This window comes from Lissotriton vulgaris, chromosome 2_1 (genome assembly GCF_964263255.1).
Source record: "Lissotriton vulgaris chromosome 2_1, aLisVul1.2, whole genome shotgun sequence".
NCBI classification, from domain to species: Eukaryota; Metazoa; Chordata; class Amphibia; order Caudata; family Salamandridae; genus Lissotriton; species Lissotriton vulgaris.
The window spans coordinates 292,229,716-292,246,744 of record NC_141687.1 but is presented as its reverse complement, the minus strand read 5'-3'; the positions used below and the strand labels follow the sequence as shown (position 1 = coordinate 292,246,744).

The 17,029-nt window shown below is 42.2% G+C and overlaps 1 protein-coding gene across 6 annotated transcripts in view; it reads right to left on the bottom strand.

Moving 5' to 3' along the window:
* Positions 1-17,029, bottom strand: part of TRIM37 (tripartite motif containing 37) — a 1,151,903-nt gene that overhangs the window by 662,303 nt on the left and 472,571 nt on the right. For all 6 annotated transcript variants that reach the window (XM_086954978.1, XM_086954980.1, XM_086954981.1 and 3 more), the window contains exon 12: positions 15,295-15,371. In XM_086954978.1, the coding sequence (XP_086811104.1) occupies positions 15,295-15,371 (77 nt within the window). The remainder of the gene's footprint in view (positions 1-15,294; positions 15,372-17,029) is intronic.

The window sequence follows — 17,029 nt, the reverse complement described above, 5'->3', positions numbered from 1 at the left end:
TTAACCTATGTCGTAAAGAAGAAGAGGAAATAGAGGAGCTGACACAAGCAATAAAAAACAGCCAGGTAGTTACTGACGCTAAAGCACTCCTCGAGAAAATAGATAAAGAGATCCAGGACTTTAAAGACAACACAATTAACGACAAAAGTACGAAATACGAAAGAAATTTAAAGATATTTAAGATCGAACAGGTGTATCCCTTTCTTAAGGAAGATTTTTACACTCAGCCTGATTCACGTAGATCTCTATCCAATTACCAAGGTCGTTCAAAGAATAGGTTCACAACTTTTTCTGAAACCTCGTCATCTGATTCATCAGGATCAGATAATAAGAAAGAAAAAACAGACGTCTTTTTTATATCAGGGACAGCCAAAAGCCCGATACAAAACACCATGGGAGATGAGGACGAGGAACCGCTTCTACAAATCGTAGGCGGCACCAATAGTGTAGTGAATTTATCTTCAAAAATAATATCTGTGGATGAGGAGTCTGCACTAAATTTGGGGCTTAAATTTGTGCCTTGTAAACATACTGATTTCACAAGGTTGAAATTGGAAGCCGTAGAATTTTGTCGGAAGGTGAGGTTGAAGGCTTTTTTTTGCAAATAAACCTACAATGATGACTATAGAACCAACGGGTCTTAGAAACAAATAAATTTGTCCCTAGTCAAAATATTCCAAAACAAATTTATGCTTTCGAACAGGTACTGTTGTCTGCAATTAACAAATTTGAGAAAATATTGGCCAAAAACAACGAGCAGCGATAACGTCTCTTAAAGAAGATAGATCTATAGAGATCAAACAAGCCGACAAAGGCGGGGCGTTAGTAATTTGGCCCCGCGATATGTACTTGGCTGAAGGAGCTAAACAAGTGAATAACAAGACCTGGTATCGACAACTACCAGATGACCCGCTCAAACAAATACAAAGAACAATTGTAGAAATCCTACAAATGGGCCGAGATGGAGGATTTCTTGGGGAAAAAGAATATGATTATTTACTGAAAAAATTCCCAAGGACCCGTGTGCTATATCTCCTGCCCAAAATTCATAAGAGCTTGAATGAACCACCAGGCCGCCCGATAGTATCGGGATGCGACTCCTGCCTCGAGCCTATCTCGAAATATGTAGACTTCTTCTTAAAGCCTTTTTTGAATGAAGTAAAATCATACCTAAGAGATACAACAGATTTTCTGTTGAAGGTAGAGGGTACTGAATTTGACTCCCAGTCACAAATAATGGTCACCATGGATGTAACATCCCTCTATACCCAGATCCCGCAGGAGGAGGCCCTAGAGGTTATGGAATTATACCTGGAAAAAAGAGAGAGACCCCATAAAGTGCCAACTTCATTTATTCTAAATCTGGCTGAGATTGCATTGAGAAAGAATTTCTTTCAATGGTGAATTCTTCATGAAAGTGAAGGGGACTGCCATGGGATGCCCTTATGCCCCAGAGATGGCAGTCCTCTTCCTGGCATAGTATGAAGAAAAATTTGTGGAAAATAACAATTCCTTTAAAAATCACATCTTTCAGTGGTATCGCTATATAGATGATGTCTGGCTCCTGTGGCAGGGGAGACAGGCTGATCTAGTGGCCTTCTACGGATGGCTCAATTCCAGACATTGAGACATAAAATTCTCCATGGAACATAGCAACAGCAAAATGACATTTCTAGATGTAGAATTGACATGTGTTCAGGGCCATTTAAAAACATCTTTATACAAAAAAAGCCACTGATAAGAACACCATTTTGCACCATAGAAGTGCCCATCCTAGGAATCTAAAAGCAAATCTTCCATACGGACAGCTTTTACGTATAAGAAGAAATTGCTCTGATGTGACGGATTATGAGGAACATACTCACAATTTCTGTAATGAAATGAAACAGAGAGGGTACCCCAAAAAACTGTTAAAACATTCTTTTAAAAGAGCACGTTTTACACCTTGTGAATGCCTACTCCAAGTTAAAAAGAAACCAGAACTAGAGAGATTAGTGTGTGTAACTACCTATGGCCCAGATAAACACAAAATGAGGCAGGCAGTACTAAAAAATGGGCATCTTTTAGAGGAATTGGAATGCCCCTTTCCACGACCGATCTTTGTCTATAAAAAGAACCAGAGCATAGGTCAGCAGATCATCAGAGCTGATGTAGCACTACCAAAGACGAAAAGTGATCTGTTATCACAATGGAATATGAAACCCATAGAGGGCCACCACAAATGTGGTAACTGTGTGGCCTGTCCCAGTACCATCGAAGGGAAGGAATTCTGCCACTTGGGTACTAAATGGAAGCATCTGGACTTTTCAAATTGTAAGACTAAAAATGTGGCCTACGTGGTAGTTTGCCCATGTAAGATGATATATATTGGCAAAACAAGCCAACAGGTCAACTTGAGAATCAGCCAACACAGATCGCGCATTAAAAATAAAGTGATGACAGCACCAATGGTCGAGCACTTTTTTGAGAAGGGACATGATGAAAAAGATTTTAAACCATTTTGTTTGTGATGAATAACACAAAATGTCCCTCGGATGAATTATCCAGTGCTATTACAGAAAGAGGCTCATCTAGTTCTTAAATTCAACAGTACACAGACAGGGCTTAATAGCTTGTCTGAGGTAGCAAGACTATAAGACTACTCGAGAATGGCACTCGCTTCATTCTACACCTACATTAGCACAGTGTCTCGGTGGGCCCTTTGACGTGCAAGACAGCCCCAATAATGTATCTGTTTTCTCAACGAGTTGCTTGGTGCCTTAGTTGCTCCGTATGTACATTATTAAACTCACTGTTTTTCCTTGAAAAAATGCTCCTCTTCCCCCACTCCAATTCTGTATTAAACAGAAATTATATGCCCTAGAATGTCATCAGATTTTTGCATGATTTGCCCTTCCATACAAATATCGTAAACAGCCCCCCCTTCCCCAATATTGCATTTTGTTGCCCTCAGCAATGAACGCATCTTTGAAGAGCTTTTAGAAAAGATGACCTATCAGTCGTTTTTTTGCTCCTTTAGTAGAAGTTAGATTTATCGAAAAAAAACGCCATATCCCATAATCCCTTGGAGCGGTAATTCGCTAGAAATAGCGAAAAACTCGAGCGGCCGCCATCTTGGATTAACCGGGAGTTAGGGGGTGGCGGTTGTTAGAGAAAGAGGTAAGCCTTTGGCTCTCCTTTCGTTAAAATTGTATCTTTAGCCATGACGGGGCGGAGTTAACATTTCTAAAAAGATTTTGTTCTGTTTTTTAAAAAAAACAGGATTGGAAAACTTCAAATGTATATGTGAAAAGACAGATAAAGAGACTCAGGTATGCCGATGCATTTTTTTATAAATTTTTTAGAAATAGAGGTGCAATAACTTGAGCCGCTTTCAGACAAAAATAGTTACAAATGTCTCCTTACGACTTTTGTTGATACAGCTTGGCGATGTTGAACGCCGTGGGAAGTAGATAATCTTTGTACCTATCTATGAAAAAAGAGGGAAATTATTGGATCGTTTGCAACATTGCACATAAGGTATGTCGCAGAGACAGGGGTCTGGCGTTTGTCGACCTTGAGCTATTGAATGACTAATGACCGGTATATATATTTTTTTGGGATAGATTGGAGTGTGGAATACAATTTGGAGGAGGGAGCACACGATCTAGAGGACATATTGAAGTTTACGGAGTGAATTCATAGTCAGACACTATTTTTCCAAATAAAGGAAGCTTCTTTACAGCCCCCGCTCCTTGAAATAACCTGGTAGGTCTAATCACATATTGGCAGATACAACTTAAAGTGTATCAGTGCAACTGAAATTGAGAGGCGTTCTGACTTTTGTAAATAAAACTTTATTGTTTTCTTTACATGCCATGTAGATAATGACAAAGCCCTGGTGAGATTCCAGGAACTGGTTTCCTGGTCTCGAAACGCATCGGCAAATTTGAAGGAGTAAATGGTTATTTACAGTATTACATCTGACCTTTAGATGTATTGGTTTCATTAATTGAACTCCTTGTTGGCTTACTTTGTCTATTCATTTATGGAATTCAAGTGTATATAATGTTTTGTCTTGTTTAGAAATTGTTTTTGTTTGGGATGAATGATATTGATAATTCATTGTTGATTTAGTTCTTTGTTATATGTATATCTAATGAAATTGTATAGTATTGTAAATAGATCAATGTACAGTGGTCTCTTTTTTTGCACTTATGAACTTTGAAAAAACAGTCTTTAAAAGAAAATACAAAATTGGATGGTATAAATAAAAATACTTTGTCAAACTAAAGAAGTTGAGGTTTGACCATTTGAAATAGGTTTTAGTAAAAATAAGAATGGAGTAGGAATCTTTCTTTTTTCCATGTTAACCTATGGGGCATGGGATTTGCAATGGGAAAAATGACTTGGGCCATTTCTCCAGCACCAGGGCTTATAAATACATTTATAAGTACTCTGCCTATATCTACAGGACCCCCACCCCTGGAACATCTAGGGGAGACTTTATGTACAGATATTGCAGATCCTCCCTCTACAGTGCTCTTAGCATCAAAGTCGATTTTGGGCAGCACTTTATCACAATGCGGGGAGTAAAATGTGGAATTTCACTTAACCCAGGGCATATAAACCCAATTTTATAAAGGTCCTCCTTATAAATACCCGATCCCCCACCCCTGAGACATCTAGGGGAGACCCTAGGGGTACTTAATATGCCCAAACATGGTAGGATATCCATTTTAAAGTACCCCAGGCACCAAAGTCGAGTTTGGGCACAATTTACGTTTTAAAAGCAGTCCTGCAACACAGGGCTACTTTTAAACTGACCTCCGGCTCAGCAGTACCCCCATGCAAGTGCAAAAATGGCTGCTGACCTCCAAACTGCCATGTCCTATTATATACTAGACACTGAGAGGTAGTTTCACTCCCCCCTGCCCCATTATGTAAACCCATAGTGTACCCTAGACTATGTAGGTGTTTTCACTGTATTCTAAGTGTGTCTCTTTCAGCATAACACTGGGACTGGTTAGGCAGAGCCCAGGGTCAGTCAAAGTCAGTTACCACCAGTACAAGCTAGCAAAAAGTTGGGGGTGGCCAGGGCACTGGATGACTTTCCAACACCTCACATATAAGGAAACTTATATCTGCTGTGAGAACTGCAAGCAGGCTGCTGCACTGGCAGGCTTGTAGTCAAAGTTTAAGTGGACTCTCAGGGGTGGCACAATACACGCAGCAGCCTATAAGACCCCTTGTGTACCTATGCCCTGGGTGCCTCAGTACCATATACTAGGAATTAATAAGGGTACACCAGTAGCCAATTGTGGAGGTACCAAAGTACTTACCAAATCCAATTCAGGGGATAAAGCACAGATGCTGGGGTCCTGATTAGCAGGAACCCAGCAGACTAAGTCAAACACACACATAAACCAGGCAAAAAATGCAAGTAACCATGCACGAATGATCCTACCTTCCTACACTACCCTAAACAAATTTAAAGACTCTAGATAAATTGTCCACCAGATTCATCACCTGGTGGGGTCATAAAGAAACCATAAAAATAATGATCACATCCCCTTAACTTTTTGATTAGCATGCCCCCAATCTAACTCTTGGGCAATTTCTTTGTCAGATTAGATATAAAGGCATTTCTTCTGATGATGATGAATTCAACCCACATCTGTGACTGGGGGTGAGTGTCTGAAAAGTTTCAGCGCTCCGTCCATCATCTCCTTGTGTTTGCTTTGTTCGCCCTAAGTTGGCAGGGTATGCCCAGACGTGGGCCCCTTGCTCACTTTGCCACTGGATTCTTTTTTTTTTTTTATTTTTTTTTTTTTAAATATTTTTATTGATATGCAAGATGACAAAATAAAACAGAAGGCAACAAGAATTCATATACGAGTTCATCCATTTGTAGAATATAAACAAAAGGCTTAAGAGTCATACAAATTAATAGAGTTATAACAATATAGAATTCTCAATCTAGCAGGGTGCCCCAAATTCTGTTAAACTTAGTCAGTGAGCGTATTCCCCTAAGATTTGCTAAGGCTAGCTCCATAGCGTGTATTTCTGTTACTAAGGTCCACCATTTCCAGACCGTCGGTGGTTCTGGGTCAATCCAGGCCCTAGCCAGAGTTAATTTTGCACATGAAAAAAGTATAGTGATTAAAGATGATTGTGGGGATAAAAAGGTGTTGAGGTCTAGTAGGACCGAAGCAGCCGTAGTGGTGGAATATGAAATATTTTTTAGTCTCAGTACCCTCGATATGTCGCCCCAAAAGTTCTTTAGTTTGGGGCAAGAGTACAAGATATGAGCTAAATTAGCTGCTTCCAGCGAACATTTGGGGCATTTGGTACGGCTACTGAAGGAGGGGTCTGATGACCATTTGGTAATTCTTTCTGGTGTGTAATATAACATGCATGTCGTTCTGTATTGTTGTAGCCGAAGGCTGGATGATCGTACAAGATTGTTTATATTAGTAAGAGAGTGCTCTATCTGGTTAGGAGTAATATTTAGGTTTAGCTGGGTACTCCATTTCGCCGCCAGTTTGTCGCTGTCGTTGGTTCTAAAGAGGCTGAGTATTTTATAAGATTCGCTGATAGCTGATTTATTCTTATTTGAGTAGAGGCAGGTCCAGATATCGCAATCAGAAATATTTTGTATCTTTTTATAGTTGATCAGATAGTCATGGATTTGCATATATTTGAACCTTGAAGATTCCGGTAAATCGTATAGCTGCTTAAGTGTATTGAATTCTAGCAACCCCTGCGAGCCGTACAGATCCTCCAGTGTCTTAATCCCAAAAGAAGCCCAGCTATTAGTGATAGGATCTGTAAAGATAGCCGGGAGACCTGGGTTGCCCCACAACGGGAGTTTTGAGTGATAAAAATTTGTTTTGCAATGTTTTAATATATTATTCCAAATCCTGACAATGTCTCTGGCGGTCTTGAACTTTACCCTTTTGTAGTAATTCGGGTCATTGATTCTGAACAGAAAGAATGAGGAGTCTTGTTTCAGCATAAAAGAATGAAAAAAAAGGGGAGTTCTATCTCCGTGTAGTACTGAGCGTATACGAGTGAAAAATGAGGACCAAAAATATAGTTTAAAGTCTGGGACATTCAGCCCTCCTTTGTTTAGATTATTTTTCATTGTTTTTAATGACCTTCTGGCCCTTTTGTAGCCCCATATAAAACTGCTCAGAAGCCCGTCTAGATGCTGAAAGAATGTATTGTTAAGTGACAGCGGAATGGAACGGAATAGGTATAAAAATTTTGGCAGAACTTTCATTTTGATAAGATTAATTCTACTAATCATATTTAAGGGCAGTTTGTTCCATTTTTTCAAAACAAGAGTAGTTTTTTTGATCAAGTCGTTATAGTTTATATTGTTAATGTTTTGTAGTCTGGCTGTTAGTTTAACCCCAAGATATGTGGCCTCTTTGCAGATCCCAGGTATAGGGACAGATGGGGAGTAATTCGATATGACTTGCGTCTTCTGAACATTAAGCTTGTAACCTGACACCTTCCCAAATTTCTCGGCCTCGAGGTATATTCCTTTTAGTGCTTTCGCAATGTCCATGGTATATACGGCAATGTCATCAGCGTAGGCTGTCATTTTCAGCTCCTGTGAGTTGAAATTAAATGGGATAATCAAATTTTGAAGGTGGAGTGCAAGTAAAAAAGGTTCGAGTGAAAGGGCAAATAAAAGAGGTGAGAGAGGACAACCTTGCCGGGTCCCGCGCATTATAGGGAACTCTGATGAGGTCAGGCCCCCGTAGCTAATGCAAGCGGTGGGTTTGTCATAAAGTGCTTTTATACCCTTCAGAAAGTTTCCCCCAAGACCCATTTTAGATAGTGCTCGCCAGAGATAAGTCCACCCCACTCGGTCGAAAGCCTTTTCGGCGTCTAATAATATCATGCCGAGTGGAATGGACTTAACCTCCGCGATATCGAACGCTGTGATTGCCATGTTTACATGCGCGGTTGTATCTCGCCCTAAAATAAAGCCATGTTGTTGTTGATTGACGATTTTGGGCATAAAAGGGGCTAGTCTATTAGCCATGATCTTAGCGAATATTTTCGCATCAGTGTTGATCAGAGAGATGGGTCGGTATGACCCTCTCTCTTCCTTATTTTTCCCTTTTTTTAGGAAAAAAACTATTTTCGTCCTGTTCCAGGATTTAGGAGCCGTTCCGTTTGGTCCAATCGATTGCATTACTTCCAATAATAGCTGTTCTAATTCTTGGCCGCAAGTTTTATAGAGTTCCAGAGGTATTGTGTCCTCTCCTGCCGCTTTCCCTGTTGGTAACGAGTTAATAGCCTGTTGTAGTTCATTCAGTGATATGGCATTAGAGAGTACATCCAGGCCTAATGGGTTCCCTGTACTCACTGGATGTTCTTCTACATATTCCTCGATTGATTCTATATCGGAAGGATTTTCTGGGGTATATAGGTTTCTGTAATACTCAGCGAATTGATTAAGTATATCTTGTGGCTGATTATATATTTTGTTCCCTTGTCCTCGGATTTTAGAAATTAAGGTATCTGCTCTATCTTCTGCTACTTTATATGCTAAGACTTTGCCAATTTTGTCCCCACTTTGCCACTGGATTCAAGGTAGCCTGGCTGATGAGGGGCGTTAATCAGAAGCCGGTCCCAGGATGCTTGTTTCCGGTCCAGGGAAGACATGGCTTCGCAGTTCGAGCTGGACTGTTCCCATGAGGCACAGGGCCAAGACTGATTTGCATATAGCTGTGTCTGAATTGGGGTGGTGAAGTGAGCTAAAGAATCATGATGGATTCAATACAGATTTGTGACTGGGCGCAAGTGTCTGAAATGTTTCAGCACTCTGTTAATCATCTCCTTGTGTTCGCTTTGTTCCCCACTCTGTAAACAATAACTTACTGATATGCCTCCTTTCCTAGATGCAGGCGGATCTATAGCTGGTGCCCTTCACCATTCCTTTAGAGCTTTGCTGGGGGCTACAGAGACAGGCCTACTATCACCTCTACCTACAGCACCCCCCACAACCCAAGTGTCTTTTAGAAGAGTGACTTTTTTTTAGAATAGCTCCTGTTTCGACTTATGAGCTATTCTAGGATGACATTAGACCCTATAGGCCCTGCTGGGCGTTATCTGTTAAAAACACAATTTTCCTTCCCTCACCCCCACACTTGGAAAGCGGTGAGCTCGTTAAAGGTCCACTTGCTCCATTTTTCTCATTGGGGGCAGGCTGTTTAGACAGGCACACATGCCCCTCCCTTGCAATGCTGCTCTTAACACCCTCAACTTCCCTTTTTCAATGCAGTGCAAATTCCTCAACTCTGGTCCTAACACTGCCTCCAGCCACCCTTCTTACCAGTACGAACACAACCCCACTTGTTAAGTTCCTGTCCCTTAACGTCAAAGGGCTTAACTCTCTGAACAAGAGATGACAGGTTTGGCAATACTTGCTTATAGACGACCCGGACATCACATTCCTCCAAGAAACACACTTGCTATCAATCGACACACACCTCATGGCCCACCCCAAATACCCATGTCAAAATTGGGGGTCCTCCTACTCTTCTAAATCAGCGGGGGTTGGGATGTTAAGTAAATCCAGACTGGGAACTGTGTCCCCCTGGGTGGTACGGGATGTTGAAGGTCGCTACTTAAAGGTTCAAGCGCATCTAGGCGCCCAACCCCTAATCCTTTTCAATGTCTATGCACCCAACCAGGCGCAGGATGCCTTCCTGAGGTCTCTATTGAGGGAGCAGTTGCAATCCCCGTAGGGATCAGTGATGCTTGGGGGTGATTTTCACATGGCTTGGGACCCAGATATGGATCGCAGCGCCTCCTCCTACCAGGGTACAGGGGCTATGACATCTGCCGTCAAGAGGGACCTCACAGATCTTTGCCTTATAGATGCCTTGAGATATCTATTCCCAGACACCCGAGACTACTCCTTTTTTTCCCCCACGTCCACCGCTCGTACTTACAAAATAGATTATTGCTTCCTTCCCCTCTCTCCGATACGGTTCCTGAAAACAGCCGCTATATCTGACATTTCCATATCGGATCATGACAATAAAGCTGTAACCTTTCGCACCCCTGGTAGAAGGAACTAAATCCCCATCCTCTGGCAGCTCCCGCCTAAAATCCCACGAGATCCAGTGGATCTCGCTGAGATTCGCCAAGAGATTGTAATTTTTTTTATTACAAATACCCTCCCAGACCCGTCCACACCCAAGTGACTATTCGGGGGGTCATCTCTTCTATTGGCATTGCCCGATCTCGTGAAGCCCGCCAGGTCGAAACAAACTTAGCCAAAGACATCAAGGCCCTAGAACGCATAGATCATTTGACGCCCTCAGGACAACAAATAGCTTGCTATCCTTCAGGGATAGCTAAAGCTTCACCTAACTAATAAAGCAGAATGGTCACTCAGGACAGTCGAACAGAAATTCATCACTGGGGAGGCAAGGTGGGATCATGCTGGGCACACCGTCTCCATGTACAAGCAACTAAAGCCCATATCTCCAAAATCGAACAAGCGGACAACTCCTGGGCCATGTCTGAACGAGACAAAGGGCAGGCTTTTTGTGCTTTCTACAAGGATCTCCATGCTGAAACTCCCCAAGAGCCAAAGAAAATCACCTCCTTCCGTGGGAACCCATTAGCTTCCAACACACAAAACTCTTAGGCGAACCAATCACCCTGGATGACCTACATTGGGCACTAAAACAGTTCCAGACTGGTAAAACCCCTGGACCGGATGGCCTCCCTTTCGCACTTTCCTCTCCCAGCTCCAGGACCACCTCCTTCATTTTTTCAACACCTTCTCTGAAATACCCTACAATGACAGAGGCAGAGGTTGTTCTCATCCCCAAGCCCAGGAAGTACCCCTTGCTCTGCACATCAAACCGACATTTTGCCCTACTAAATACTGACACCAAGAGCTACACTAAGATACTGGTGAACTGCCTTTAAACCTAACTCCCTGGATTGATGGATCCGGATCAAGTTGGGTTCATACGACGTCGCCAGGGAGCAGACAATATTAGTCACATTGCCCATCTCATTGAGAAGGTTCAACGCCAAGATAGTCCGGCCTGTCTGGTGTCCCTGGACGCAGAGAAAGCCTTTGACCGCGTTTATTGGCACTTCTTACCCCTAGGTCCGGTTAAGATCTCCAAATAATGGCACCCTATGTCTTCCCTACAACGCTGATCCGTATCAACAACCAACTGACACACCCCGTCTCAGTAAACAGGGACCCAGGCAGGGATGCTCGCTTCACCTCCCCTCTTTGCCTTGGCGGCAGAACCCCTATGTATTGCAAAATGCCAATCAACAGATATAACCAACATCTCTTTTTTTTTAGGCCACAAACGCAAGGAGTCCTTATTTGCTGCAACCTCTTACTCTCATTAACCTCCCAGTCTCTTCTTTACAGGCGCTAGCCTCTCTCCTCTGCTCTTTTGAAAAAGCCATGGGCTTCAAAATTAACATGGTCAAATCCCACACCCTGAATTTAACCCTCCCAACCCCAAAGGTACATCAGCTTCAATACCTTGTTCCTTTGCACTGGGCTGAACATTTAATCCAGCACTTGGGCCTTAATCTGACCCTGTCACTGTCCTCATGGACTTGGGCTAACTGGCTGACCTGCAGATGAGACGTCTGGGAAAACATACACAGCTGGAAAAAACTTCCAATCTCTTATCCTGTACCAAACCCTAGCCACTCCAATTCCTCAGGTAGACATTTAGGGCCTCCTAAGAGATCTAAACGCCTTAATATGGGGCAAAGGTCGCCCGCGCTTCTCAAATAAACTGATCACTTTGACCCTAGACCATGGGGGTCTTGCTTGACCTAACCTCCTACAATCCTACTGGGCATCTCATCTTCGCTGTATATCAGAATGGGTTGTTCGCGAAAGCGAAAATCACTGGTTCCATATAGGCCACACAGTCACCTACAGGCCCTTCTGGGATCTGGCCTGGCTCCCTAGATCGGGGCGGCCTCGTAATGCATATATAGCCACCCCCACGAAAACATTACTCAACATCAGGGACTAAATTGCGGTTCCCAGAAGCCGCAATCCAATGTATCCACCAGCTTTACAACCACACACATTCATTTCCTGGAGTGAGGGCGAATTTCGCTTAATTCAGGATCTCTTTGAGGGGGACACCTTCAAAACGTTTGAGTAATGCAAGAAATATTTCGACATCACAGAATCCTCTAGGCTACAATATTATCAACCTCGCCTCTGGCTGCTCACCCCCAACTATACTCAGGGAGCAACTAGACTGATTAACCCTTTCAGAGCCCTGGTCCGAGCCTTTGCGGGCACCCACGGCTTAATCTCCCGCACTTACAAGGTACAACACTCCTATCCTATTCAGTCTCACACATATCAGAAGTAGTGGAAGACAGACATAGGAGAGGAGGTGACACCAGAAAGCTGGGAGCAATTATGGTGTGACATTCCCAAAATCTACAGGAGGATTCCCCAAAGCAAATCAGCATACAAATTAATGACGCGCTGGTACTATACGCCTGCGCGGCTGCAGAAAAGGCTCCCAGCCCTTTCCCCTCTCTTCTGGAGATGGCAGACAGCGGTGGGTGACTTCATCCATATTTGGTGGACCTGTCCAAACCTAATAATGTTCTGGAGGGAGGTCCTAAGTCATTAAGGATACTGTGGGCTTCCCCATACCAAGTTGTCCCATGGTGACCCTACTGGGCACCAGACCATCTCTGCTCGCTGCCATGACTCATTCTGACTGCGCCTCATTGCACAGATGCTGAGGGCAGCAAGACAAACCATTGCCCTTCAATGGAAGAAACCCTCCCCCCCCTATCTCAGCATAGTTCCTGGGCCTTTGGCACATTATGGCATTGGAGCTATTGACTGCCCCCCTTACCCACACGGACACCATATTCACCTACACCTGGCAACAGCTTATTCATCACTTCTCCTAACTAGGAAACATTGGCTACGCTCCCCCTCCAGCTTTTTGAGGACACTCTTTTGCCATACACGTGAGGGACTCCTTAGTCGGACTCTCCACTTCACGCACCAGACAGGAGGCCCCTTCCCCCCCACCCCCACCCCCACCCCACCGGAGAAGCTATACATGGCCTACTCGACTCCGCCCTGTACTCACTCCTTCCTCTCCTCCCCCACTTTGATATCTCTCCCGTTCTTTCTTACTTCCCCAAGTTATGTTGTTTAGTCATCACCAAAGAAACAATATCATCTGCTGCAACAAATACGATGGTACCACTGGTGTAATGTTGAGCTCTTCATTCAAATCTGCCTTAATATGTATGATATCTATGCACTGTCTATGTTACAGCTATTGTATAAAGCCTCATTCCAACTCAAATGTACCTTATGATGTATATCAACCTACACACTGCTCGTATTACAGCTATGGTATGAAGCTCTATAATCGCACAATGCTACTCCAGTGTTTTACGCCGTTTATGAGTTCTGTTCCCTCCTAAAACTTTAATAGAAAGATTTGAAAGATAATAAATGGTGATGTGCCATAATTCAATGCTCCTACCCCATTAAGCGACTGTTCCTCACTGTCCTGTACTATGTCTATTATTTGTATTGTATAAAATCTTCAATATTAATGATTTTGAAATAAAAAAAGAAGAAGGTATTATCTGCAATCTCATATTAAAGACTGCTTATTATTTGAATTCTTATAACTTTTAAGGGAAATCACCTTTGCTTTTATAATAGTACTGCTATTCAATGAAATACTCCATATCATCAATTAAAACCACATGAGTAACCAGAAAACAAATCAATATCCCACACTTGGACCAACATCTGAAATGGTAGTGAACAAGCAAGTCCACTTCTCTATATAAGGTTTATCCTTTCATCCATCCTCTAGCTTTCTTCTTCACTCTCCCATCTTCTATCTCTTCCTCGCTCTAACTGCACCTTTTTTCTCTTCTCTGCCACTGTGTCTTTCTTCTCATGTTGTCTCTCTCCTGACATTGCCCTTCTCTTTCTCCTTTTACCTTTCCGTACTTCTGACCTCATCTCTTGCCTCTTTCTATCTTCTGTCTCTTTTCCTATTTCTCCTTCTTCACTCATCTCCCCTGATACTGGCCTTGCCTTTTCTTTCTCCTGCCTGGTCTTCTCCAATTATATTCACTCTCTTTGTTTCTACTGCCACATGTCTCATTCCTCTTCCTAGTCCATTTGTCTCTCCCTCACTTTTGCCTAACTACCTTGCCCAATTACCCCTTAACTCACTCTCTAACCTTCTATTGTCTATGTCCTTCCCAGTCAAAACTTTCCTCCTTTCCTTTTTCTCCCTCTTTTATTTAATTTCTTGCTCCTGTAAAATTGCTATAACAAGAATAAACTGGTTTTAGTTAGCCTGCCCCTAGTTTGGACAAAGAAAATCATTAATTTGTGTCAGCAGTACACTGATTGTGTCAATAATATTACAAATGTGGACCAAAATTAAAGAATTTAATTAAAAAAGATATCAGTCAGAAACTGAATGTTTGCCATTTTTCATTCTTACAAGCCAAGATTAATATAAACTGACATGATCACTTTAAGTATGTACTAGCTGGTAACATTTAACCTTATGTTTTAGTGGGAAATGCCTGCATATAATATGGTTTCACATATGTCTTTCTGCTTCTCAATCCTGAAGACACTACACCAGAAAGTGGTTGCACTGCAGTGGAAGAATCACAGTGATCGCATTCGGAGTTACTCCTGTATAGACTTGTAAATCGGTATTCAAGTTTCCAGTCTAGCCAGCTCACCAGCAACTAATATAGGGAAGTGTTATTAAGTCTCCCAATACACCCAGAACAGTCTATGAGAGCTGCTGAAAACATTACAGCGAGAGAGGGCTACACAAGAACAAAAGGGATCATACATTCTTTAAACACATAGACTGGACTAGTTACTCCAACACCATTTTTACAGAAGTCTGTAATGCAGTTCAACTAGGAGTATTGTCACATTCCTTCTTACTCAAGGTTACATCATGTATTAAAGGCTGGCAACTTTTATTTTGAATGGTTTTTCAGTGGTGGGTAAATGATCAATTATAATACAAATACAAAATAGTATAAAACTCTTTGTGTATTTAGTATGTGTATTGCCACAGAATTCCTTGATTTGCAGTAGCAAAGGACTATCCCAAATATAAAGTCTATACATATAAGGCACGACAAATAGCTCTGTCAAGACAAGATAAAAAACAAATAAGGTGCATAATGAGAAATTCTAAGGAAGAATGATTCCAAGCACAAAAATGATGAAATAAATGTACATACTTTGAAGTTTCTGGCAACCCAGCTGACAATTCGAGGAAGACAGACAGGTAATAACCGCGCACCACTCCATTTCCATCCTGGAAAAAGACATTTGAAGAAAACAATAGCAATCACAATCACTGAAAAAGAAAAGGTGAAATAGTGTTTTTTGGAGAGTGTGTTTTATCCATGTCAAAGAATATAGCTGCTTAATAGGTTTCAGTCGCAAATTGAAGGCACTAAGTTTTAATCATCATAATTGTAGTCAAAATAGTCATCAAATTGGCATGCAAGTAAAAGACCTGTCTTCTGCAACAGTTTATGAGCCTACATTCCCCTGAGAATGTAGAAAATTACGGACATTAGGTAAGTAGATTTTGAAGCATACTCTTCTATTGCGAAGTTTGTGATATGTGTTGAACCCAGAGACTGCTGTATCCTGGGACTTTCCAATCTCTAGAATAGGAATAGGGTGTGAAAATTACATAAGGTGCTTTTTATGAGGCTGTTAGAAGCTCTAAACTACAAGAAATGCATACATCTTGAAGCACATGCTTAGAGCAGAGGTAACTATCGTTTGGGAAATATCTGGACATTTGTATGTGAAAGTGTGGAGTACTGATATTTCACAGCCGAAGACAACCAGTCTTACATGAAGAAAAGATTTGACAGTAGTTTAAAAATGAGCACTTAGAAGGCCAACAGAACTGGGTTATTTTTATATAACTAAATTGTGTAGGTGTGGAGCCTGTGATTGAATCCGAGAATGAAACAATGGATGCACTGATGTGTAAGTAGTGCAAGGATAGATGAATAGTTAAGTAGAAACTTGGATGTCAAAGAAGGAGTAGTTTCTTACCAGTAACTCCAGTTCTGAAGTAGGGGTATCTCTGTTATAGTCATAATCTAGTGAATAGTCCTGCCCATGTGCGTGGACCCCGGAGCAATCAAAAATAATCTCTTAAACTGTCTTCTTTGCAGTCCTGCATAGACACTTAAGAGAAAATCAAAGACAAAGAATGCAGCCTATAATACAAGGCTACACTGGCCAATACTTCAACTTAAAGTGAAAAGGATAGCGAAATACAATCACATTTTACACATATTGCTCTGCAACTGAGCATTCTCAGGAATTCTGTAACTCGTTGGCCAATTTCTTCACCACCAAGGTCATGGATATTTATTCCATTTTCCCACAGTTACCGGCGGAAGCTAGGACTGATCCATCCTCCCACTTGGCTGTGATCCATCCTTCTTTTTCTGGTTTCAAGCCAGTGACAGAAGATCAGGTCAGCACACTAGCTGCCAAGATTAAATCAGGCTCTCCGCTTGATCCATGCCCTCCTGATATAATGAATCAACTCTACAATACCATCTCTCAGCCGCTCACCACCATTTGTAATGCCATCTTTAAAACAGGCGTCTACCCGGAGATCTGGAAGAAGGCCATCGTTAAACCTTTGCTCAAAAAGCCTTCCTTAGACCCCACTGTTACGGCCAATTACAGACCCATTGCTTGCCTGCCCTTTCCCGCTAAAATCGTAGAGGCCATCATGACCCAGCAGCTCTCAGAGTTCATTGAACAACATGAACTCCTGGATGATACGCAGTTCGGTTTCCAGAGGGGACACGGAACCGAAACAGCGCTGATAAAGGCCTCCGATGAAATCAGAAACATCTTGGATTCGGGAGGAGCAGCAGTGCTCATTCTGTTGGATCTCTCGGTGGCCTTTGACACGGTCGACCATACCATCTT